We start from the raw sequence: 27,886 nt of genomic DNA on the forward strand, positions 1-27,886 counted from the left end.
TGAGCGTGTACGCCCACGAGTTGATAAAAACACCTTCATCCACTCATACATACATTATGCCATGTTTCATTCGGATACCCCTACATCATCCACAAAAGCAATTGCGGACGGACGGACGGACATCCCGAAGACATAATGCCTCCGGCGACACTTCGTTGCGGAGGCGTAAAAATCGAGAAAAAAAAAAGATCATTTCAAAACCCATTATTTTCCAAAGGTTCCACCTGGAGATTGACCCTTGACCCAACCACTAGCATTACCCTTGAACTCCCCTTCCCCCCCCCCCCAACACACTACTGTACATAAAAAGCGTTCCGCGGCCTCCTGCGTTTGTCTGTGTGTCTGTGCATGGAAGACGCCTCTGTTTACAAACATACAATGTACGTTGTCAGTTTGTTGCAATCTTATACTGGCAAATTATATGATTCAAGAAAAAAGTCCTAGTTAAGCTACCAGTGTCCAGTGGCACTAAAGTAAACATCCAAGCTTGTGCATGGATCATGATCCAGTCTAATTCTTCAGAATCACATGACAGAGTGCCTGTATCATAACATTTGATGCAACATCAAACTTGAATTTGGTTATTCCAGGGTACCCCTTATACTGTTACAAATGCGCTTCAACCTGGCCCCTTTTCTTCCTGGTCAGTTTCTCATTAAAAGTAGAAGAAGAAGAAAAAAAGAAAGAAGAAGAAACGACATTTACACTTTTGCGATCTTGTAACAGAACGCGTGAGTGTCCTATTGTTGACCAGGCGTCGACGCAACACCCTTGTTTCTAGGCGACTGTTAGTTGATAGGGCTTGTGGTGTGGTTCTAACACACCGCCCCGGGGCTTCCAACACCTGTGTGCTCAAAACACACAATGGTATTGACGTTTACCGGTTTAGCTCCTTTGGCACTTGTTTGGTACCTGTCCTTCCATTCTTACTCAAAAGTTAATATCCATTTCCCCCCTTTTTTAAGTTAATCTCTTCAAATCACCCCCTCCTTTCTCTTTTTTTCATATTTTTTCCATTTACATGCATGGATGCAATTATAATGTTTCATGATTACAATCATCACCGCATCATCCGGAAGTAAAGTGATCTGAGCTGAGTTGAGAAAGATACGCCAATTTGCTAGGCAGTTAATTCATTATGCTGTTTATGTTAATTCACATTAACTTGTATATCTCTACATTTATGTCTGAGTATCATTCACAGATAAATCAAAGTCTAGTAGTGAAATGTCTAGATAACTCACCTAAAAGAATGGAGAATGCACTGAGTTCGGGCAGCATCCTTCTATTCCAGACGGTAATCCAGAAAGAAACAAACCAAAGGGTTTTCATCTATCCAGAATAGTTAAACATTGAATCGTGATGCGGTATCTCGCATTCCGCTCCCAAAGTTTCTCCGACGTATACGGTATCCTTCACTTTTTCGTATACATGTATCTTGCTCTCTCCGTTGTATTGTTGCGCTCTCCACTTACTAGTAATGTCTCAGTGTCCATGCACATGTGCAACTTCCAGATGGCTTTTAAGTACTCAGTGAGAAAAGTGACCACAATAAACTCATACTTCGCAATCTTTATCCAAGGGATGCTCGCACACGGGGAAAGAAATTAAGTGTCTGCTACTTTTAAGTATCACACGAATTGCACAGCGAGTAGAGCCGAAATGATATCAGCTTAAGTTAAAAACTTCCCATCCTCGTTTTTGTTTTTGTTTTATTGGGCTTTTTTTTTTGCTGTACAACGCAATCGAATAGGCGGAAATTTTCCAGTAGAGAGAACTCCCGCCTGCTTCGTCAAATCAAGTATTGTTGGTTATCCAAAGATATATGATATTTTCCAGCGCACGATGAACAACGCTATGCCATGCTTCTTCACAGCATGAGCCTTTTCTTGCAGGTGCACCAACGTACTTTCTCTTCTCGCCTTTTCCTGTTATCGGAGCGAAATATACCCGGCACACCAGCAGCCGAACCTCGACGCTGTGGTATGAGAACGAAGTCGACCGTATCCTGAGTTGCTCAACAATGAAAGCTTGATTCAACAAATCACAGAGCTGGAATGCAGGTGCTTTGACGGAACAGTCCCCTCAGTCAGAACGCGTCGTCTCGAAATCGATAGTCAATGATTGTCCTTTAAGGGAGTTTCCGATGGGATCGCCAAAGCATGCGGGAATAAAGTTATCATGTTTTCTTGGCTGCCAAAACTCGCACTTTATTCTTGGAATCCTCGACTCGGAAGTACAGGCGCTCATTCTTGTTGCTATGACAACTTAGAGAGAGAGAGAGAGAGAGAGAGAGAGAGAAAGAAAGAGAGAGGGAGAGAGAACAAAAGAGAGAAAGGGAGAGATTCCTCAAATAGATGAACACTACTTCGATCGATTCCATGGTCTTGCCTAGAAATCAGTCAACGAAATCCGCTGGCAATTTGGTTCGCACGTCATCAAGAATCATGTTTCCAGATGAGTGTATGGAGAAGGATCGATATGAACATTATCCGGAAGTATGGTTCCAATGGGCACAGGTGTTAATCACATACTTTTAAAAGGATTTTAATTCATCTCCAGCACAGCGAATTGATCTTGCATCACACTCTTGACGCGAAGAAAAAAAAGAGACAGAGAATTACTGAAGAAATCTCATATCTTTCCCGAGTTGGATCAAGATTCAAAACTTCCCGAAGCGAGTCATATCATCAGCCAGCGATGCGGGGATATCGATTCATAACTGGGGAAACATCTTCGCACAACGCCTCTCAGCGACTGTTGCAGCGGCGTCTCGGCACAGCATTTCTGATACCATTGCTTTGCCCGGTCTCTACTTTTCCCGCTCCTCCCTTTTCTCTCACTCACTCCGTTTTTTCCCCGTCGCTCTAAAAGAGTATCATGCACCGGCTCTTCAAACACGGAATCTCGGCATTCAAGAAGATGCGATTGAACACTTCACTGGCTTCCTTCGGGCTGAGGTTGGCTGATGTTCCGAGTTAGACTCCTTGACTCGGGCGCTTCTATTCCCTTCCCCGTGGGTGGCTGGTGAAATTAGAAGGTCCGCGTTTGAAGGATGCGCGCGGGTACAATTTACTTCTTGACTTACAGTCTCACGAACTCGGCAACAGTTACCGTCCATTTCTTTTCCCCCGCACATTCATTTGAAGATGACAACACAAACTATTCCTCAGCATTCGTGTCCGACACAATTTCAATGTGCTGTTTAACCATTTGCGTCAACTTTGCCCAGCATCGTGAGTGTTTTGAGCACAAAAGTCATAAGGAATGACACTAAATCCTAAAGATTGATGCGACCCGTTAAAAGATGAGAAAAACAAACAAACAAACAAACAAACAAAGACATGTATCAGCACGCGAAAGTTTTATCGCTACACGAGTCCTGGACCAATATGGAAAATAATTGCTTACGCTGATCACTTTTGATAATCCGGTCGGACAAAATAATACTAGAATATGAGATGCTTGCACATAATGTGTTCACGTACCTCCTCCAATGGAGCGAGAGAGATAAATAGAAGGCAGCAACTCCCCGTCTGCAAGAACGCAGCAAGTGCTGCGACCCGTTATGTGTACAATCACCCCCTGAAGTGTCGTGAGTAAATAATTATCAACGCGTTCGGCCATCGGCGCACGTGCGAAAGTACAAGGTGTCACCGTACGTGTACGGGTGTCTGCGAAAAGTGGAGCTTATTTTACGCGCGTCATACGCAACAGCGGAGTATACAGACAAAAACAATGCAAAACAAAAGTGGAGACAATTCGGTAGAGGTGCAGTCTGTTACTAAAATATCGAAATGAAGAAAGACAGGGTGAACATGTTTGCATATACTGACTGCCAAGATCTATCGCGATGAATGTGAATTAACAAGATCTCTTTTCGAGTGAGATGGGCATTCATAGGCATGATAGGTTTATTGTTTTTGCTGCAGTCAGAGGGATATAGCCGACCTGAGCTCAAGTTATGATATATATCTTCCATACTTCCGACCTAGCCAAAGCTGATGAAAGGGAAACTGGTGGGAAAACCAGGAAAGGATTTGATCTGATGAACTTTTTGTCAAAGGAACCCAAAGACGTTTTCTCACTGATAAGTCAGCCCTCTCTCTGTTCCATTCCATTGTTCCCCAGCGGGCAGCGGCAGGATAAAAATCTTTCTGCACCAAATAGAAAGAATCGCTTTGTTTATTTGTTCATAAACCGACGATAATAGATGCACACTGGTGGAAGGTGAAAGAATACATCGGAAAGGGGAAGAAGATATCATGGTAACGATGAAGTGATTGATCACCGAAACGACATCTATGATATTTCATCTATTTATTTATTTATTCTTTTTAGTTTGAAAGGTACACACGATTAATAGCGATGGAGATGTTTACGAACGATTAAGGGTGGAATAATAAGACTTTGAAAGCCATTGACACCGGATCACATCCTTTATCCGCCAGAGTAATATTTCATGTCAACAATCTTGACAAATCCGCTGCGGTATTTTTGTAATTGTTCAGAGAAAGAGAAAGATGAATTGATTATTCACAGCACTACCTAGGGGCAAATGGGTCAAAATACCATTGGTCGGGAGAAACAAATTATAGCTTGCAATTCAGGTATGAATCTCTTACCGAAACATGGACAGATTACATACACATTTCACTTTTCAATGAAGTGAAAGATTCGCCACAAGATTTCGTTTATTCGTGTTTGCGTGTATGAGTTTGCCCAGGTACAATTTGCAAAATTGTAACTTGTTCTGATATTTGTCATGGAGGTGGAGAGTCCAACCAGGTATCATTGTGGTTCTCCATATACTTTATTCTCTGTAAGGTGACAATCGCCACCTCCGCCTTAGCGATGAACATCCTTCCCAGCAAGGTAGTAACTGATCAGTGGGAATCAGTGGGAATGCTGGGGATGATTGTTCCAATCCTTGTGGGATTCATTTAAGAGTACATATATTGTTATGTGACAATTATTTGCTTCAGAATAGCCTCATATTCAAGTAATGTGCAGTTCAATGTTTCCAGGTTAGCATGCCTGTACAGTGACGGGGCGATCGTTAACGGGCCGTTAACGATCGCCCTGTCACTGTACAGGCACGCTAACCTGAAAACATTGAACTGCATGCACAGTACTAACATGAGACCTGAAGCAAGTAATTTTCACACAACAATAGACATATAATGTAGTCTTAAATGAATCCTACAAGGATTGGAACAATCATCCCCCAGCATTCCCACTGATTCCAACTGATCAGTTACTAGCCATCCCCTTTAAGATAAATGTGGCTGACAGAGGGTTAAACTTATTTCCTGTATCCCTCTAGTTCTAACGGGTTGAAACGAAAGTGAATTGATCTGATTGCAAATTGTACACTGCTGATTTGACACAGAGCCGTCTTATGCGAGTCTCTGTGGTCTTTGTTTATGTGACATCAAGTCTGCCAACTTCCAGCAGAAACCAGAAAGTGAGCAGAGAGTGCAGAGTTTTCAGTTGGCGTTGCAAACGCGAACGTGCGATGGCGCTCTTCCAATTCCCCTTTCCAGAGCTGAAACATTGGTTCTGTGGGGACTCGATACCCGTAAGTAATGCAGATCTCGAAGTGTAAATTTTGTTTAATTCAATATGATTTTTTTTTTTATGAACAATATTTTAAATTGATTTTTGAGACTTTTGATCTCGTATTTGACTCTATTCAAAAGTGGTCCGAGTTCTGAAAAAAAAAATACAAACACCAATGTCCCCCAGGAAAGCAACTGCATTCAAAGATCTCTGAATTTGGACAGACATTGTCTCAACATTTAAAGTTTTATTTCGGGAGAAATCTCAACTTTCACATTTGTACGGAATGGAAATACGAGTATTAAGCATTAAAATAGCAAATTGTGTCAGTCGGTTATCTCTAACCACAAACTTCAACCGATGATTTCATAAATGAAAGAAGAATATGCGTAACCTTTCCACTGTTTAAAAGGAAGACCTATCAATTTCATGTAAGTCTTCCTTTAAATCTTTATCTACATTTCTATGATGTAAACTAGTATCAGCAAAATGAAATGAGATAATAATTGATCCCATTTTCATTCTAGTCGATATTCGGTAAATCACTAAGATTTTTGTCAGTACACACTTCTTGCTTTGTGATTGCTTACATACGCGCACAGACACACACACACGCACAACACATTTAAACACGCACATTATAATAATATTATTCACACAACTACACACGATGATAATACGCGAGAAATCGGCAAAAAGTAATTACTATCAAATTGTATTTTCTTGTTCAATATTCAGAAATTTAAGGGTAGTACTATCTCATGAAATTCAATTTTTACACATGCTCGTAATTAGGTAAATTAATATTGTAAAATCAATGAAATTAAAGAAGTGAACTGACTAAAATAGACACATCAGTACAGCCTTAAATCCCGTTTTCATTTTTGAAGTAAATGGAAGAGGATTTTAAATTCCACAGCTATGAACGGTCAAGTGAGCTGACAACGTTTTATGTGATTCACTGCACTTTTAGAGAAGTTTGACACATACTATCTACGTTGAATAAAAGAGACTTCCCCAGTTATGATAAGTAAGACGAATACCCCCTACTGGGTACCCATAAGTGTTGCACCAGTTAGCGAAGTTTACAAACAAACACCGTATTCGTATTAGATGCCATGATTTTGTCAATAGCATGGGCGCACGATATAGAGAGAATGTTTCGAAGCGTATGTTGCCATCTTTACAAAAGAAGATAGCACACGAAACGTAACGTCTGTGTACATAATCAACTTTCGTGATTCACTTATTTGTGTTTGTGGAGGAAGTAATCTCTGATAAAAAAAGTTTAGTCTACAAGAAAAAAAAGAAGAAAGCTTACATATCATACATTCAAGAAAAAACAACAACAATATTCTTTCGTTGCCTTGTTTACAACACGGGATATCACAGGATGAGAACACTGAATTTCACATTTTACATATAAAGTTAGAAACTTCACTTTATGTGAAACTTCAGTTGAAAACAAAAACATTATATGTTCACATCATCAAGACCTGAATGACGCATACAGCTGGTATAGGAATATTCCATAGCAATTAAAAAAGTTTCGTGATCAGGTAGTTTAATAACTGATTGCGTTCATTCAATTTCCTGATTCTGTGCGTAAGACTGTGATAACATACTTTAACATTGTCTTAACATCAACACACAACCTCAAAAAGTCAACAACGATATCGCAGCGACGGGTTAAAAGTTGAATTGGATTTTCCTGAATGCAATATCTCACATATTGCTGGAGTAAAATATAGGTATAGGCATAAACAAAACAGACAAGAAGAAATAATCATTTAAAAGCTTCAAAGTTAAATGAACACAAGTGTCTGCAGTCAAACCTGTTTTCCCTGCCTCGTTCAAGATTGTCAAGTTTTTAATAATGATGAGAATAACAACACAAGGAAAATCAAGAACTAAAGAAGAAGTACAAACAAATATACAAACAGCAGATCGAAAACAAAGAAAGAAAAAATGAAACGAAAATTTACTGAGTTACAAGAACAATAACTATTCACTTCACACAATCAGATGAAATGTTTTCAAAATGATTATCAACTATAAGTTGGCAAAGCAATGAAAATGGGCGGAATCATCAGATCATGCGAAAAAGAAATGCAAGAGACAAATTATTTGTTATGTCTGTTGTTCAAGCAGAACGGATATGCAATAATTTGCCTTCATAGTTTTCCTCTCAAATCAACGTCTAGTACTGCATGTGTTTTTTTCTTCCCTCAAAGTTCATACTAGCTCATTCTTCTGAATAGAGGATATTTGCCAAAGGTATAATCTTTCTAACAATGTGAAATATTGTATTTTGCACTTATCATATATATTTTGGTATACGGTACTGAATTTTTAGTACGCCTATACAGAAAAATCAATAAGATTTTTATTTGGCAAAGATTTCTTTTCAGTTGCCCAACAAAGACTAGAATGATGACTTCAGAGTCTTGTATAATACTGACATAGTTGTGAAATTCCATTTCTAGCTGTCTTTAGTCAAAAAAGTACTCCTCTGGCTCATTGAAAGCGACGACGCTAATGCGAAGTGTGAGAAAACTTATACACTCAGGTAAAGCTCTTATCGATCTTTCTGAGTCGAGTCAAAAAACCGTAAAAATCTGCATACATGGATAAATGATTTCTAGAGGAATGAGGTGTTTATGATATGACCATAAAACATACAAGGAAGATAACACGGGATCTTCAGCAAGGGTTTAGCCGGGCAAGCTATTTGCGAAGCAGCTTGGGTAGCTGGTCCTTGTGAAGGTACAGCAGTCCTCCAGCAGCCCCAACGACCGCCCCGAAACCCATGAAACCAAGGAAGCCACCGACAGAGGGCGACATGCGCTCGAAGAAACCAGACTTGAAGTCTGTATAAGGCCAGTTCTGAGAACAGAGGTAAAATGCGATGAAAGACAAGGTTAATATCCTTTGTAAAGAAACATTAATAAATCTCCCGCTTTTTCTGTGATTATTTCTTCCGCGTGCTATCATTCTTATATAAGTCCTTTTACTTTTTTTCTATGAAAGATCTCATCACCATTCTTGTCATTATTACTAACATTACTGTAACTGTTTGCAATGCACTTCCCCCACTACTATTATCATTACGATCATCAGTATGATTAGTATTTACATTAGTAATATCATAACACTCATCCATATCATAATTAAATGGGATGGGTGCATTATCAGTATCAGTCATTTATTGTTCGATTACCAACTCCAAATCTCATTTTGTGTAATTGAAAAAAAAAGACAACAACATAAAACTGCATATTAACTTGTTTTAAATTCTCTTAGCATTTTTTTTTTGTTATCTATGACTGTCGTATTTTCACTAATGGATTATTAGGTCTTGAATTCTGTTCCGTCCCTCTTTAGTTTATTTGCGGTTTGTTATTTTCATTACGAATTTAACAGGAAAATGGATGATTTAGCGATTGATTGAATCATTAAATAGTTGCTATAACGCTTGTCCATGACTTGTGTCCTGATTTTCATTCTTCTATACTTACGGGGTTGTCTGGCTCACCCTGCCAGATCTGATCTTTTCTGATTCGACCTTGGGCATGAAGAATCTGTAGTTAACCATCATATTGGAAAAGAAAGAAACTTTCAGTAAAGCTCAACACTATTAAAATATACATCGTGGCCTGCGGAAGCACCTGAACACAAAAGTTAACATTATTGCACAACGTTCCGATGTTATTAATGTAAAAATAGATATTCTAGCGCGATTAATCTTCGTCCAACACTTTCTCCACGCCCTCCCCTCTCTCTTTCACGAGAAACAGAGTACCAAAATCCGAAACCACCTCCACTTATAGGACATGTATCTCAATATTTTTCCTGTCTATAATTTACCAACAAAGTTTTAAGATACTATTTAATCATTTGTATAACCATTTTAAGGGGACTGTATAGTAGTGGTTGAGGTGAGGATTCAGGTTTTAACTTTTTGCTATATACCTAGAAACCATTTTATAGAATGTTAAAGAGCATAGTTCTAAGAGGAATTCAAAATTTATGTAATGGAAATCGGTTTTGATAATTATGGCTGAGATATCTAGAAACAAAGTAAAACAAAACAGTCTTAATAAAAGGTGGGTCCCACCTTTTATTAGGATCGCTCTTGTTTTGGCTATCTCAGCCATTTCAGCCATTTCAATTTTCATCAAATAAACTTTGAGTTCCCCTTAGAATTGCTTGCCCTTTCACATTTCATAAGAGATTTCTAATTATCTACAAAAAATCACAATAAAAAACGATGAAAACATCTAAACCGAGGCTGCACCATCCCTGTAATGCTCCTACCTCTCGAGCGGCCCTCTCGCCTGCCTGGATTGCGCCCTCCATGTAGCCAGACCACCAGGTGGCTGTCTCGGTTCCTGCGAAGAAGACCCGGCCGGCTGGCTCCCTCAGCACCCTAGGTAGACAGATACCACATGCCTAGTTAAAGGCTCATAATATAACAACTCGTCGGCCCGAATTCACAAAGGTGGTACAATACATTTATTGAAACCATGGTTTAAACCATGGACAAAGACCATACTTTTGTATGGGGCGCCAAGTGTCGCACGGCCTATTTCGTTACGAAATCAGTTATTTTTCATTTCGTCGACGAAGTGTTATCATTTCGTCGACGAAAAGATCATCTCGTTAACGAAATGGTCAACGAAATGACTGATTTCGAAACGAAATAGGCCATGCGACACTTGGCGCCCCATACAAAACTACGGCCTTTGTCCATGGTTTAAACCATGGTTTCAAGTGTACCACCTTCGTGAATTCGGGCCTAACAGTTTCACGTAAACTGCGTAGAAGAACGCCATGTGTACAAAAAAAAAAAAATGGAGATGAAAGAAAGGTTGCATACATTGGTTTTAAGTAGTCGCTCTAATATTGGAGCTCACCTCCGCTTATTTGAGACACAGAAGGGAACACTTACTTGCCGTAGGAGGTGAGAACACCAGGGGGCGTGGCTCCCATATAGCAACCACCGCTATACTCCTCCTCCATCCAGTTCTTCTCCACGTAATCGGTCGGCTGGAAGATGAAAGACGAAGCAACTAACTCCACTGATTGTCATACATTACTATACAAATGACGCACAAGACAGAGTGGAGCGGTGGGAATTGGACGCGGAGTTTAATTTTTGAACCATTAAACCCACGAGCTCAGCAAGTTGGTTTTAGACTGTTCCAAAGTTAAACGAGAATATCCAATTCTCAGCGATCCACGAAATGGGCCTGTATGATTCGTTTTTTTTTTAAAAGATAATAGAATGGGCCCGAAAATTCATGAAATTCGACCTTTTTCCCCATCATGCGTCCGGGCCACCAATAAGGTTTGAGCCATGACTTAGTGTGGGTCATTAAAAACCAATGCATGTTAATTGACCAATCAGATTGCAGAAATTCTAAAGCCCATTTTATACATTAGTAATGGTAAAGTAATAATAACGAATTGTGATGATATGATCATTATGGTCTTCTTAATCTAGGGTAGCTGCCATACATGTACTGGTACTGCCACTACCACAAGACCCCGCCATTACCATTACCTTAGCGTTGGCAGGTAATCATTTTTATGGCGGGTAAATATCACCCTGTTTATTTCGGAAGTAGTCGCTTGACGGGACTCGTGCTTGGGACCTCCGATTGAACGCCAAAAGTCTGCTTTCATCGGTTTCGTTGTTTTACGCGTCGTTGTAAACAAAACAACAACAACAACAACAACAACAACAACAACAACAAAAATAATAAATCTTGGTTTCATCTGAATAACTTGTAGAAAGAACTAGTAACACCCCCCCCCCCCCCCCCCCACGCACACACACACATCCTAGGAGCATGAAAGGGGCTTTACCTTTAGTGCTTCGTTTGTTCCGAAGGCCTTGGCGTAGCATCTAGCAACCTTCATCTTCCTGGATGACAAGATATGTATGTAATGTAAGTATGTACAAAGTGTATGTTACACATGTATGTATGTATGTATGTATGTATGTGTAGTATATACATGTATGTGTGTGTGTATACGTAAGTGCATACATCTACATAAATAGATTTATTTTCATGTGGTATTAGGTTCGTCTTCTACTTAAAAAATAACTTAACTGGAATTAAACATGAACGTTCTCGGGCTAGAACACTCATTTCAGAAATAGATTAAGACAGAAACTTCATGAAAAATAGGCCTAAGTATCCAGATGAAGAGCATTGTTACCATAATGTACCTTTTTTATCGGATTAGATGGATAATTCTTATGTGGAATTTAACATCACTCTTGATGGCATGATAATACAAACCTGCGCCTCTTTAAAAATTCGAAATATGGACGGACTAGTATAACACGTCAGATAGAACGAGAAATCTCACAGTGAAGATGATGAATAGTAATTTTGTGTATACAAAAAGATAGACGCCACAATACACGTGCACATAAACAACTACAGTGGATCGAATTGAACTAAATAATGAACTGGTATCTGCAGAAAATAGCTTGAATGTACGTACAAAATGATAATAACAATACCGAAAAGAAGACAAAAAAGAGAGAGGAAAAAAAAAACCCAGAAAACCTTCCATTATTTTTAGGTTACCTTTCTTCTTCACTCAAAGTAGCAAATTTCCTTGCGAAGACTCCATTGATGAATCTGCGATGAAACAAAGTGTACAAGTCGGGGGATGATATGTAACTAGTTATCTTTGTATTCAATGAATATCGTTTCATATCACATTTTTTTTTTTAAGATGAATTTGATGAAGGTCGTGGAGACTTGTGGGGTAATGTCAATATTATTAATAATTTTAGCTTGCATATGCGACTTAGGCAAATTTCTTTCCTTCGCGAGTATGTAAGATATTTGTAAATGCCAAGTTTTTTAACCGTATGTTCGAAGCTGATTAAATTTTCGATTTTATATTTGCTTAATCTGCTTCATAGACTGAAGTCAACATCACCCCTACCCTCCTAAAAAATAAAGGCATTCAGCTTCACAGTACCTGAGGGGTCCATGTCCCCACAACTCACCCGACGAGGCAAGGTAGAGATCCGTCTGGCTTGGTGTCATCAATGGAAGCTGAAACGATGTCATCCGTCAGGACAAACCCAGAGCACTCTAGTTAAATGAAATATAAGTAAATAGAAGAATTAAAAATAAAATCAAGACTTTTGTGTGTCTTAAATTTTAAGACTTCTATTTACGCTGACAGCGTAATAAAAATGATTTTGGTTCGTCAGTAATGTTTGAAAAAATGTAGAGCTATTAGATTTTTTTTTTGTTTTAATGACCCCATCAGGGTATTACAACTTTTAGACTGTTGTGTTGCACTATTGCGCCTGTTGTGTTGTGAAGGTAAATAAGCAAAATAATGAGTATGGCTACTGCACATTATTATCTCTCTAACTGGAGGATGCAATGATTACACTGAATTACATTAGCTGTTTCCATGGAAGCAGGCTAAAAACAAATAATCAACTGTCAGGTAACATTGCTGCCATGACAACAGCATATCCCTAAACTCCTTGAAACTTTGTGTGGGAGAACCCAGCCACAGATTTCACTACACGGGCAGAAGTTTAAATACAGCATAATGTGCTTGAAATGAATGAGCAGTCATCTTCTATACGTCGAACGATGAGGAGGCTGAACCTTTGTACCACTCTACATTATTTATCTCGTCAAGTATTCACAGTGCTCACTGTTGACCTTTGAATTATGGAAATTTACATGTTGCACGTGGATATTACTCACCTTGTACATTACACCACCTGTTAAATATTACTCAAAGTAGATAGTACTAGTATTCACCTTGTTAATTTCCTGAAAAGCAAATCTTGTACTACAAATTATCTGCTGGAAATTAACCCTTTGGGTTTTCCTTTTTAAATCAAACACTTTGTGATTACTTAAGTATTCTCACAAAACTCATAATCTTTCCGATTATTTTACGACGGTCAGTGTAAAAACAAAAACTCGGTCTCGATTATACGATAATTGCCATCTTTACCATACGGTAGAGAGAAATACGAGCGTACGTATTTCAGACACTCGTCAATCAAATCTAATAGGATCGAACGTGAAACGAGAGAAATAATGTATATTGGAAGTACACACACAAAACACCCTCAAATACGTACACAATAATTCATAATGTGTTGCATAGATCACACATACATGAAGACTGGTCGCCAACTACATTCTCCGAACTCTGAAATAAGTTGTCGGCAGTTGGTTGTCAGACTTTCTTTTAATTTCTATTTCATAAGTCAGCGAATACAGCTAGTTGTAAGCGTTCGGGACCGATAACCGTGCAGTCCTGGTAGGCTAGAGATTTTCTCATTGGACTCATCGGAACGCTGACTTTCCCCCCATTTTTAGTATTAGATGACCTTCTAATGGTAAATGAAAGGGGCATATTAAGTGCATCTGCCTTTAACCGCAAAGGAGCACATTTCTTGTGTTTTTCTTTAACAATAGCGCTAAAAATATGTTTGTTTTAGGTTAATTTTGCACCATAGACGACAATAATTCTGGGACTTGATTTTTCTTACTAATTCCGTAAAGACATTTCGTAGTAAGTGTGATTCGCCAAACAGTTGCCGACAAGTGCCACCCTTTCTGGCAGCAGTCGCAGACTTGTTGAGTTTCCTGTTCATTGCAAAGCATCCACAAGGTTCTCGGCAACCGGTCAGTAACAGATAGTATACTAGTTGCCCTTCAAAAAGTTGGGACATTTTGGTCACCGATTGCTAGGCGATGGTCGCCTGTGCCTTTTGGTCGCTAAATATCGGCGACCAGTCTTCGTGCAAGTGTGAGCGGGACCTATAAAAGCACTTGTCACAGCTGTGATGTGACTTACTCAAGTCACGCCAGAAAGGTCTGTCGTAGTAGATCATTGATTTGATACAAGACCCCATCGGGATTCTCTGGCACAACTGAAACGAACAAAGAATAAAATATAAATATTGTGAAGGGTTTTTATCACTTGTCTTCCCTCTGTACAAATGTATTTGTAAGAGTGAACCTGCTAGACTTATGAACTGATTTTGTATAACATGACAACAACAATAACGACTTCAAAACGCCATAATCATTTGCATGTCCTTATGGACAATGGTATGCAGGATCCATCGATAGACGAGCATGGTCACGACGTTAATGAGTTCCCTGAGAGATTCTGAAGTTCCCGTGGATTTTGAAATGGACTTTTGAGGTTACGTTAATAGGCTATGAGCAGAATGAACTATTATTCCTAACAACCTGAAATTCACAAGACGTGTATTTTGATTCTTTAAACTTACTACAATCAGAAATGTTTCATTATATTTTTGCTAAGGCAGAATAGTCATGACTGTGTGATTGGCCTACGATATTTACTGACAGCCACAAAAATTTGCTACTCAACATTGCTACAATTTTTCTAACACTTACCACCTTATGAAAGCATTTAGAGTAAAACAATATTCAACGCATTTTCTAGAATCATGTAAAACAGAGTTTTGAAGAAAAGTGTATGAATCAATTACTTCATTTTGGCAGCTCGGCTTGAGAACGTTCTTCTGATTCTAAAAAGGTCATTTTGACGCCCTTATACAACAGAATCCGATTAACGCCGTTTTCTCCCAATCTATTGATATTTACATGATTGACTTTTCACCGTTGCTAAATGATATTTCTAGCATCATACTACTTTCCTATAGTCGCTGAACCAATACAAACCTGGTTCTTGAGAGGGGAAAGGGGTGGATCAAAGGAAATCTTCCCGAGGAGAGCCATCGGAACGGCGCTGATAACGTGAGATGCCTGTGTTGACGAAAATGAAAGAAACATATGGGGGGGGGGGGGGAATCAGGGTCTCCATCGCTGCTGTGATTGATTATGCTTTAACTACAAACATGACAAACAAAAAGGCAGAAAAACCCAGAATACATGAATTCTATAACGGACGAAAAAATAAAACCACACAAACTATAACTACAATATTTCCACTTATTATCATTGATCCTAGGCAGGGCTCGACACTAACGGTGGCCCGGTGGCCCGGGGCCACCAAAAATGAAAGTCGGGCCACCAAATTTCAAAAAAAAGGCAAATTTGGTGGCCCGCCTCGGGCCACCAAAATTTTTTGAAAAGTATGTCAATAAATTCAAAACTTTTTGCGCCGGAAATTAGCAGTTAAATTTGTTTAAAGGATGGATGAAAAGGACTGAATGAGTGCCCGAGAGTGAGTGTTGCAAGTTTGTTGAAGTTTATTTATGAGTAGATATGTCCAACTTCTAATTCTTACTATTAATAAAACTTTGATATTTGATTCATTAAAAAAAAGGACTTTTAATGTTTTTTATTGTTTCTTTTTTCGGGACACCAAATTTTTCTCTCGGGCCACCAAAAATTTGAAATTTAGGATTTTGGTGGCCCCATCGGGCCACCAAACAAAAAAGTTAGTGTCGAGCCATGTCTTAGGCGATTAGTTTTCGCACAAATACACTTTATACAACTTCCTTTCACATATTTCACAATTAATGGATCACTAGACAACCATAATTGGAGCAAAAATGCTAAAAAAATCCATAAAATTATCATATTTACATAATTGATTAGCATACATCAGAAAATTATGGTATTTTTTTGTAAAATTAAGTATGCGTTCTTGTAGGGCAAGTCATAAAGTAGATACATGCCGAATTTGGCGACAATCGGACATTCCATGGCCGAGATCTTAAGGGGCGGGGACATCATGCCCCCCTCCCCCCCCCCCCCCCGTCCTCAAAACCTCCAAAATAGCCCAGTCTTGATCATTGCGATGACAGTTTGATTTCGACTTAAGTACAACTATACACCCAGACGTGTAATAGAGCACTATTAGTATGAGAACATCACATCATTTTTTTTTTCATGGTTACCTTAAGAAATTGTCTCTACAATTCATTGACAACCACAATTACATAAAGAATACCCATACCCCCAATGACTTAACGCTACAGAACAGTGTTCATGATTCTGGACAATAGATGGCCGCCTGTACAGGGTGTGTGGTCGCAAAATAGTTCCTAGAAGGAAAACCATTCTCAGGATGCACTGCTTTTTCCCCTTTGTTGAATTTGCAATTGGACAAAATTCGTTTTGATATGACAAAGAACGACGATCTGGCGCACCTCGAACGTATCTCCGTTCATCGTTGTCACGGTAATCGTGCTACCCGCCTGCGACACGCGCTTCACAGGGTGCTCAAGCAAGACGTTATCTACATAATGATAAGAAAATTATGATAATCACAATATATATGAACATCTGATGGTATAGTAACAATAAGACTAATGATATTTCATTGTAGTAATAATGTGATAATGATAATGATAATTACAGTGTAAGTATGATAACTCCATCACGGTCAAAATTGCTTTCATCATGATCAATGCACACATGGTTATTAAATTTATTAATACGGATTAGAAATACATATCTATGCCTGATAATAAAGGAAATATCTTATACGAAAAATAGAAACTTAATATATACGTCGAAGAAGTAAGAGGGCACTATGATTAATTACAAAGGATGTATTTCGAATTAGTGAATGCAGTTTATCAAGGGAAAATCGGACTGAAAGCAAGTTTTTCCTCATTGAAGAGGAAATCCAGTCCAAATATAAGTTAGTCTGATAGAAAAGAGTAACATTTTACGAGTTCAAGAGTAAAAATTTGACTGAAATTCATGGATTAAAAATAAGGAACTTATGACAATTTCAAGTTTTGATAATTTCTCCAAAACAGTTCTTGTACGGTGGGCATGAATATGCAAATGAGTGAGCTAACCATGTCATACCCTCACAATCTTCCATTGATCGTATACGAAAAAATGATGAAAATTCAATGTTTCTGTCATTGAAGTGTGAAACATGATTTTATTCCTATGGTTGAATAACTTTAGAATAGTGATCAGTTAGATATACGATGTTTTGAGCCTCGGGCATGATTGCGTTTGAATGAAAAACTGGAAATTTCAAAATGTTATGTACAATCTAGATGGTAAGTTGTGAGGGAATGACATGGTCACTTTGCCATTTGCATTATATTCATATTGACTGTTCAAGAACTGTTTCCCCCCAAAATAGCAAAACTTCGAAATGTCATAATTTCCTTATTTTTCATCCGATTTTAATCAAATTTATACTGTTGAACTTGTAATATCTTACTCTTTCTTATCAGACTAACTTATGATTATTTGGACTGGATTTCCCCTTTTATTGCGTATGTATGAAATCAGGGTTGCTCCAGCGAAAATGTTGAATTTTTCGTCATTCAAGAGCGATTGCTCACATGACGAAGGATATTGACGTAGTTTTTATTGATGTTATATAGCATACTACATTGCATGGAAAGTGTCTTTATTGCAACAACATTGCAATGATAGTTCTACCAGTGCTTATATTTCTTTTAACAACTTCTAATCGTACCATACACCAGTGTTTTAACTGTATACTACGGTTGATAGAAGATACCTGAAACTATGGAGCTACATCACGAGGATTTAGCGCCATGCTGCAAGACAAGCCATTTCATGATAGCATTTGTGATGTCATGACCACATGGTATTATACGGTTATGTCTTTACCTTGTCCTATCCGTTGAGCCATTCCTTCGCTAAGCAGCTGGGAGCCGCCAATCATCTTGCGCTCCTGTAACGGAGTAAGAGAGGAAATCAACTTTTTTTTTTCTCCAATGCAAGCAGCAAAGAAGCAAGCGAACCATTAACTACAGAAGAGAAGAGATGAATTTTATTATTATCATTATTATTACACTGTATTATCATTTATTCGGCTGCTCTCAATCACAAATATATTACATTTTTTTCAAAATCAGAACATACACTGGAGTGGTAAGGGTGCACCAGGTTGGGCAGCCCGGGTCTGGAATGAGCCAACCTAAGGACTTGGGCCCTCGGGCCCAACCAAGATGAACGTACCGCCGCCTCCAGGAATTCCGTATTTATGACAAAAGTAATTGCAGTATTGCTGAATGAGATATAAGTTCTAAAAAAAAAGAACAAACATTGGCTTGAAACATGACTAGACGAGAAGCGAGTGATAACCGACAGTAAGATTTAGTTAACATTTCTACACTCTAATCAAATGTGACAGAATATCGGCTAAAGATCGGTAGCAGCCTGCAATAACTCTTATGGGGAAGAATGCGCGCTATTCCCAAACGGTGAGAGAAACATCGGTGAACGCATTTTTGATCGGGCAGAAGACTCGCCTCTAGCTGAAAATAGCCTTACACTGTAAACAATCTACATGTAGTATTGGAACGACAAACGACCGAGGTGGAATTCACTATAAGGGAGAGTACGTACCTGGCCTCCGTTGTCGGTCGCCAACATTCGGCTGATTCCTGAAAGAGAGCAAGGGCATAAACGTGTCATCGGATTATAAACAGTGACAAATCATCATGTCTTAAAGCAAACAATGCAAAACACATCACTGTGCTCAAAAAGCTATGTTGAACGACCAAGCCACCTCTCTAGAAGCACTACGGTCCATTCAACTGACGGAGTCATCCATACAGGCTTGTGATTTGCCCATAACATTATTCTCTTACGCCATCTTCTCAAACTGACACTACTACCGCTATGGTGTGCAGCTTCATTATTACCACCACTACTTCTAAAACTACTGCTGTATTTTTACTGATGAAATCGTAACTACTCTTCTCCTGATACTAGTATTGTTGCTACTAATACCGCCACATACTATATTACAGAAAATTACAGAAATTTCCATAACTATAAGACTGCGACTTCTATAATCGTTATCATACATACTGGTAATACGGGACGATTAAACTATAGTGTCTTTTTTTCCTTCTATAACTATTAGTACCACCCTTACCATACTTTAACAGCTGTCAGTCTTAAATACAGTAACCTTGACAAAGGACACAGCGTGAACTTGAAGAGGACAAAAAGTATTTCATGTTATTTTTTCAGATACTATCTTTTATTGAATGGTAAAGAACAGTCAATAAGGTGAAAAAAAAATAACTGCGTCCTTCTCGTGTACCAATAAAGTGTCATCAGCGGCCTAAGGAGGTTTTGGGAGCAGTTTTGAGTTCGAGCTGAAGTGTCCCTGATACGACCTTACCTCCACCACCCCTGATGTACCAGAGGAAATAGAGGAGGGACATGTTCTCGACCTCAGTGGCGAAGATGAGCCTGGCAAAGACCGCGGCCACGGTCCTGGTGTAGGAGAACCAGCAGACTTTGTCCAACCATTCCGACACTGACATGTGATCCCACTCAAGGGCTTTAGGGCAGTTCCAAGGAGCGCCGAGAGGTATCTATGTACACACACACAAAGAAATAATGGATGAGGAAACAATAGAGAACAACAATAATCTTCTAAGTGCATGATGAAGTCATTACTGTTGTTCTTTTTTTTTCTAATTTATAGAACCACAGAAGAGGCCTGAGGATATGTCATGTATGGGGAAAATGATGATGATGTTTCATTTTGTCTTCGATAATTACACATTATGTATGGTTTACCCTGGTTTTTTTTTTCACAAGGCTGTCGCATCTTCAAGCTATTTGCTTACTCGACAACAGCTTTCTGCATATGCGTCCCACAATACACATGATACATGTACCCTAATTCATAGCAGACCATCTGTTTCACTATCCTGACTAGCTCCCAATCGACGTACGTGTTTTCTGTTTATTTACTTTAATTTGTTAACAGTTCATTGCTACACTGCACGTGTAAATTTCAATTATGTTCGGATATACCGAATGTACAACCGTATGCCTTATTGTGTTGGAAAAAGAAATGACTGTATTTCATTTGTAATATATATTCAATGCAAAAAAAAAAATCCGAATAATTTCAATTAAATCGAATAAAAAGAGAAGACAAAGGAAAGTTAGATGGATAAGCGGGATCGGCGGGAGGATCAGAAGGGTAAGTAGAAGAATAGGAAGGCTAAAACATCATCAAAATGAGAAAAGAGGAGAAACTAGCATGAGAATAAGAAGACGGAGAGAATGGGAGTAAAACGAGGACAAGCAGGAGGAGGGAGAGTAGGCAAAAGCTACATGTTCTGCCCGCAAATGCCGTCCCCAAATGAACAAACTAAGGCAATGAAGCAAGTATTCACCTTCCCGTTTTTGTACAAACTTCTCTTGCAATTATCACGATTATTCTTAATTCTTTTAACCTTTCCAAGCGCCATGGGCCAGCTCAGAAAGAGACCACGAAAAGACTGATTGATATTTGATTGGCGTTTACGAGAAAAAGTCTCCTACAAGGTGTCATCAAACGCAATTGCCTTGAAATGGCGAATTCAATATCAACGTGGCAGGTTACGGCACATTAAGATTAGCATGTCACTTTAGATAATGTTAGTCAAACTTACCTGTAGCTACACAGCAGTATTCTTTAGGTAGACATGAATGATTAGTCGACGTCTAAAACAAGTCGGTTGGTTACCACATGGCAAAAAGCGTTTTCATTGTTACATTACTATTTGGAACTGTGAATATTTGAGAGGGTGTCTTTTTTCATGGTCACGATATTGATATTTCATGAAGATGTCTTGTCACTGTTTATCATTTTGCAACGCATCTTGAAATTTCTTAGGATCGTTATCATAATTCTTCTGAAGAGCAAAAAAAAAAAAAAAAAAACCCTCACCAAATACTGTTATATACGTCCTCTTATTATTCTACAGAATGGAGAGTAGAATGACATGTTGATGAGATTAATAACAAACTTTATTCACTGAAAAATTAAAGGGACTTTCCAGACGATTTTCATAATTTCACACCATGTAGTACATAAATCGACAACTCCCTGTATAGATTTGAGGAATTTATTGTGGTTCTTGAGCAGAGAAACAATACTTTGAAAAACCTTAAACAAATTACACTGAACAAGGATGATGACATAGAAGGCTCATATATTTCAGAAATGATAGCAGTGTAATTCAATTACAATACCGCTTGCTTGCGAGTTCACCTGTCTATAATCTACGCATGCCTTCTTCTTTTGTTCTGCTTCCTTGAGCCCCAACTCATGCATTCTCATGGTGACCCTGCCATGTCATCATCCTTGTTCATTGCAATTTGTTCTATTCTTTGAAAATATTCTTATTCTTCATCCCAATTATCACAAATTCTGAAACTCTGTCGTAAGTATAACTGATTTATAGTTGTACAAAATATTTAATGTAAAAATCTGAGAATCACCCGGAGGTCTCCTTTAAGTAAAAAAGGATTGAATATTCAAAACACAAATGGCATCCAACATCATTTTGATAACATTCAGCTTAGCCTATTTCAATTTTGTCCAACTTCAAAAGTTCGATAAAATTTAGCTTAGTTTCAGTTTCATCCAACTTAAGTTTGATAAAATCTAGCGTATTTTCAATGGGTGCACTTCACGAGAACCGACAACCACGAGTCATACAGCCCACGAGTCATACAGCCCCCGAGTCATACAGCCCATGAGTTCGACACTAAGCAAACAAGGCCCACGAAACCTACACATTAAGCTCCATGTTGTATCAGTTGCAGCTCGTTATTCCGAAGGTTCGTTATTCCAAGGTTCTTTGCTCCGAAGGGTCGTTATTCCGAAGGTTCGTTATTCCGAATGTTCTTTGCTCCGAAGGGTCGTTATTCCGAAGGTTCGTTATTCCGAAGATCCGTTATTCCGAAGATCCGTTATTCCGAAGGTTCGTTAATCCGAAAATATGATGAGGTTTGTTATTCCGAAGGTCCATTATTCCGAAAATGATATAAGGTTCGTTATTCCGAAGGTTCGTTAATCCGAAAATGAAACAAAGCTCGTTGTTCCGAAGGTTCGTTGCGGACCCTATATCACTTCGGATCAACGAACCTTCGGAATAACGAACCCTATTTCATTTTCGGATTAACGAACCTTCGGAATAACGAACTCTATTTCATTTTCGGATAAACGAGCCTTCGGAATAGCGAACCCTATTTCATTTTCGGATAAACGAACCTTCGTTTTAACGAACCTTCGGAATAACGCCACAAATGTTCGGATTAACGGACCCTTTTTCATTTTCGGATTAACGAACCTCTAGGTATAGGGAATTTGTGTGTTTCGGATTAACAAACCTTCGGAATAACGAACCTTCGGAATAACGAACAGCACCCGTTGTATCTGTCGAACTCGTTGGCTGTTTTTACCTTCTGTGGAACTCATGGGTCTTATTTGCCCAGTGTCGAACTGATGGGCTATATACTCTCGGGCTGTATGACTCGTGGGCTCTATTACTCACGGACCTTTTTTTTTTCAATGTCGAACTCGTGGGCTGTATGACTCGTGGGTGTCAGTCTCGTGGGATAACCCCTTTTCAATCACATCAATATTACCTCTTTCCCCAACTTGTCTACCAGCCTCCAGAAATTGACGATGTCCATGTTGACGAGTGGATTCCAGGAATTCGGCACTACACCGTCATACCTTTTGGTCCGGCCCTGTTCGACATGTGAACGAAAAGTAAGTATCGCATTTTTTGACAGTTCTTTATAATAATTATACACACAATAAAGAATAGTATGTCTTATATCTAAATCGATTAATGACCTAAGGATCTACCTATTCCTAGTCATTCCACTAAATCCGGCACATAATAAACTCGAAGGTGCAGGATCTCAAAGGACAGTTACATTAATTCTTTCTGTTGATGCTGTTATTGATAACATTATCGAGCTAATGCAAACAATATACGTAGATTGATGATCAAGAAATCTATTACTTAGATTCACTCTTTGAACAAGTGTTAAAGACTGCTACTGTCTTACGTTGGGGCGATAAAGAATTGCCAAACTGAAGCAAGAGTCAATCTTATTTTAAGCCCCATTTATTTTTCAGTCATTCTCATTACGAACATAACAACAGCCATGGCTTTAGATATACACTATCATGTTTCCGCGAAGAGAATAAAAAATTCTTTGAAAGAAAATGTAGCATTGTTCATTCAATATATCGATGTAGATTTTGATTCATCCAGGTATTAGACTTGTATTATGCTGTAAAGAAGTTACTCGGAAGAGTCACGAAACTGTTCTCTCCGTGATTTTCACAAGTTAGTCCAACCGAACACATTTAATTCATACGCTTTTATGGTTCATTCAGTAATGCACAGTAAAACAAGTGGTCGAGTAACTTCCAGTATTATTAAACCTACGTGGAGAGAGGCAATGGCCGCGTCCTCATCGAAAACTCGGTAGTTCTTGATGCCGAGCTCGTTGGCCATTCGGATGACGCGGTTCTGCGTAGGCCCGATGTAGGATCCACCGATGTCGACATATTTTATATTGTCATTCTGAAGATTGGAAGGCGAAACGTTTATGAACAACCAAGTTGGTCGATGATATATCCATGGTAAAAGGAGAACAAACATTGGTGAGCTTCCGTATATAAGATACATTACTGGGTATATCACGAACATTTGCCAATAAAAGCTTATAATAAAGACAGATAAAAATATCTAAAGTTCAGTGTCGATGGTCCCTACCATCTTAACATGAGTGGTAGAATGTTCTGGAACCAAGTTCGGGGGGTGAAGCGATGTCAATACATAATGGGACTTGTTTTCTGGAGAGCATCATAAATTCATGTAACATTAATATTCTGATTTTATCAGTTTAGGCAATTAGATAATTCAGATATGATGTGTTTTGCTGAATTGAAACACAACCTGCCTTAACACAGTGGGAGACAGCCCGCCAAGAGAAATAAAAAGCCAAAACACAATCCAGAAGGTAAAATGAAGATAGCAGATATGAATACCTCACAACATACAATCAATCATCTAAATATTAATCCTTATAGTGCAGTTTTCTCGGTTTAACAAAAACCAACTTTATCAGCATAACGTGTCTCGGGTCGTACAGATAATGATAACGACGATTGATTGAGCATGTATGTTGAAATCCAGTTTAGAAGCGAACTGTTGAAGCCTACGACAATGTTCTGACGATGTAGCTCGGTTGGTAATTCCGGACGACAATGTGCCACGCCCCCTGACCCCGCCCTCACAGTATAGACCCCTCCCTTTCCCCTCAAACTCCTCCAATGAGAGATTCTCACCCTGAGGGTATGCGTTCGTCCTCCGACTCTGTTCCGTGCCTCAAGGACCAACACGTCAACGCCCTCATCATGAAGTAGCTTAGCTGCGGATAAACCTGGAAGATATGACAAGAAGTCAAAGTTATTTTTATTGGAATTTATTTTTTTTTTCATTCGAGAATGAACTAATGAAAATGACACAATGATTATTGATGACGTGGAAATGATAGCTAGAACATGGGCTGCTCTATTTAGCACTTGCAAAGCAAAGGGAAGGGCAAATGAGAGCGAAAGGGAGAAAGAGGAGGGGGGGGGGGGCAGAAGAGAGAAAGAATGAGAGTGAATGAAAGTTCTTTATGTTCTACCAACTGTTATTTCGAAAACTAGCTCCCCGTCACGGGCATTGCATATACAGTAGTTGTGATGCAAGGTTTGCGGCCTAAGTTTGTTTTCTATCGTCCTATAAAGAATTTAATTCAAAATGAAAGTCGCAGCGGCTTATGTTCACTCTTTCAAGATATCGATTCAATGAGTTTGATGTTTCTTTATCAATAGAGATGGAGAGGGGGATGGCGAGGGGAGGGGAGGGGAGGGGAGAGGGGAGGGGAGGGGAGGGGAGGGGAGGGGAGGGGAGGGGAGGGGGAGAAAACACAGCTGAATTCTGCGTGACATAGTCTACTTACTTTGTCTAGAATATGACAGAGAAGATGTATTTGAATAGTAACACGCCTGCATGCACGCTGTTGAGACATAGCGCCAAAAAAAGTGATATTATACACTTGTGTGATGAGAAATGTTGTAGAGGTGAGTCCAAATATAGTATCATGAGTTATTGGAAACCTGCTTGCAAACCTTTGGCTTGCATTCTCGTGCCTGCTAAATATAATCTCGCTCTTGCCCCAAAGGTTTCGACTGTGCTAACCTCTGTCACCTCGTATAAACGTCTATCTCAGAATGATGTATCTGTTTGCCAAGCATTGAATTGAGTCCTGCCCGATCGAGAACTGGCATTATGTGACCCCATGTTAACCTCTGTCTTCATGTTTTCGCCCATGGCGTTATTCTAGACGAGATATGATGGGAGGAAAGGTTTATATTCCCAGCCAGTCAGTCCTGGTGCATTGACAACATCCTGATTTCAAACAAGCTTGCATACTGGACACCGCGAGTGTGGCTAGAATAGAATAGCTTAACAGGCTACGACATGGTACAGGATAACCATGGCCGCTGCCATTGAAATGTTAATGTATTCGTACATAGATCACATTCACAATACACTCGTACGTTTCTCTCTTGTACCCCCCCTTTTTAAACTCTATAGTCAATTATGTAGAGCAGGTAAAGTGCGAACGGCAATAGCTGAAAGTGTTCAACTACAAAATAGGAGCATATGTTCCTGTCGAGGCTTCGACTGAAACAGATTGTTCAGCTAAGTCACTATTAAACAACACTTTCCAGCCTATTGAATTCTCTACTGTTTTATGATAATTATATATATATATATATATATATATATATATATATATATATATATATATATATATATACATATACACGTGTATATATATATGTATATGTATACATATATGTATATGTATATATATACTGTATATATATACATATAAAGCTATATTGCTTAATGCATTTATCTATTTGTGTTTAGATGTAGGGCTACAGATATGCATTTTTTCTCTCTCAACATATATCAGGAATAATTTTTTTTTTCATGGTGCATACTGTACGTTCAATTTGGGGATACCTTGTTGGACGGAGTGCCATGATTATAACCTAAACATTGAAGTTTTCGCAGCGAGACAGAGAGAGAGAGAGAGAGAGAGAGAGAGAGAGAGAGAGAGAGGCAGACAGAGACAGCAATGGAGAAAGAGAATTAAATCTTGAACTGGTGGGTAGAAAGGTTAACAGTACGCCGGAAAGGAAACGTTTAGCGAGAGGCCTTTTCCTTTCTCATGTTTTCTTTTAAGGAGTGCATGGGTGAAATACGACATTCAGATGTGTGATATAAGACATTCCTGCGCCCCTTTGCTAGAAACATTGCATTTCAACCCAACTCAAAAATCGAACGCAAGTCTCTTTCGGCAAAGAAACGCAAAGATCAAACGCAATTTGCGGGCGATACATGTGTTCGATGAAAAGGTGCGTGTTCAATCGCAAGTCGAGTTTCTAGCAATGGGGCCAAGAAAACTGGTGTGATAAAAAGAAGTCTCCTTGTCTTGTAGTTGCCTTCCACAGTTCTCGTGGATGACAAAGACAAAAATAGTATGATTGGTGTTTGCTTGTGTTCTAAAATTTTATTATGTCGAAAGAATAAATAGAATTTATGCATTTTTTAGACATGATAAAATATTGCTACATTAAACTAGAGGGTGACATAGATTATAATTTTAAAGCGGATTTTTTTATGAACAATTTTCAGTGTGCCTCTTCCAGCTACCTTATTTTAGGTTAGAACTCTTGCAAACGATGGGTAAAATTATGGACAGTTTTGCAGCCGTCTGTGTCGTGATTCTGCTTTCATGTTCTTTATTTGCTCAAAGCACAGTTCTATATTTGGCAATGACTTTATCAATTTAGTTTGTGAGAAGCTATTATGACACACCCAAAGGCTACAAGCATTGGATGTCTGTGAGTCCTTCTATTGACACGGACCCGAAGCATTGAATGTAAGAATCATTTCAGATTTTGCCTTTGTTCATTCTCAGGAACAAATCCTTATAAAAAGAACATTTAACGACTAGTAAATTTGAGAAGTCATTAACTACAACAAAGTTGTTAACAGCTATTTTTTTTCTTTACTGCTTACAGATGTTCAACACTCCTTGTTACGTTTTGTATCATGACCATTGAGTAATCTCATTTTAGGTCATTCCACAAAATCAACGAAACAAAACAAAACGACGTGTCCTAGCTTGTCATGCTTGTTATACTGTCTAGAGTGAAAGAAACGTTTTTCTTCTCTTTTCTGGTAATTCTACGCCTTTGGTACTGGTAGCACTGCTCGTTAAAGTTGACTATTAGACATAATATGTTGATCAGAAATGCGGCAAGTTCATAATATCAAAGATGTCATATTTGCTGCTGTGCTAAACAAAATTTTACGACTTCTATACGTTGGCATTGCGTGGTGTCATGTTTTATGTACACGGCGGGTCACAACTACAGGCATTCTGATACGCAGACAACAGCAGAACCCCTTCGA

General features: G+C 38.8%; 1 protein-coding gene across 1 annotated transcript in view; it reads right to left on the reverse strand.

Annotated features, from left to right (window-relative positions):
* Nucleotides 1-5,861: 5,861 nt before the first annotated feature.
* The window catches only part of LOC139711237 (amine oxidase [flavin-containing] B-like), a 42,375-nt gene continuing 20,350 nt past the window's right edge, over nt 5,862-27,886 (reverse strand). Inside the window, exons 2-17 of the mRNA XM_071623152.1 lie at nt 24,691-24,785; nt 23,786-23,923; nt 22,968-23,072; nt 19,714-19,909; nt 18,927-18,964; nt 18,186-18,249; nt 16,727-16,815; nt 15,291-15,374; nt 14,431-14,506; nt 12,599-12,686; nt 12,168-12,221; nt 11,434-11,491; nt 10,514-10,611; nt 9,880-9,991; nt 9,081-9,143; nt 5,862-8,448 (exon numbers count right to left, since the gene is read on the reverse strand). Coding sequence (XP_071479253.1) covers nt 8,290-8,448; nt 9,081-9,143; nt 9,880-9,991; nt 10,514-10,611; nt 11,434-11,491; nt 12,168-12,221; nt 12,599-12,686; nt 14,431-14,506; nt 15,291-15,374; nt 16,727-16,815; nt 18,186-18,249; nt 18,927-18,964; nt 19,714-19,909; nt 22,968-23,072; nt 23,786-23,923; nt 24,691-24,785 — 1,517 coding nt within the window. The 3' untranslated portion in view covers nt 5,862-8,289. The remainder of the gene's footprint in view (nt 8,449-9,080; nt 9,144-9,879; nt 9,992-10,513; nt 10,612-11,433; nt 11,492-12,167; nt 12,222-12,598; nt 12,687-14,430; nt 14,507-15,290; nt 15,375-16,726; nt 16,816-18,185; nt 18,250-18,926; nt 18,965-19,713; nt 19,910-22,967; nt 23,073-23,785; nt 23,924-24,690; nt 24,786-27,886) is intronic.

Source organism: Diadema antillarum, unplaced genomic scaffold (genome assembly GCF_040938485.1).
Source record: "Diadema antillarum isolate AM-2024a unplaced genomic scaffold, OU_Dant_1.0 seq00001629_RagTag, whole genome shotgun sequence".
In the NCBI taxonomy this organism is placed as follows: domain Eukaryota; kingdom Metazoa; phylum Echinodermata; class Echinoidea; order Diadematoida; family Diadematidae; genus Diadema; species Diadema antillarum.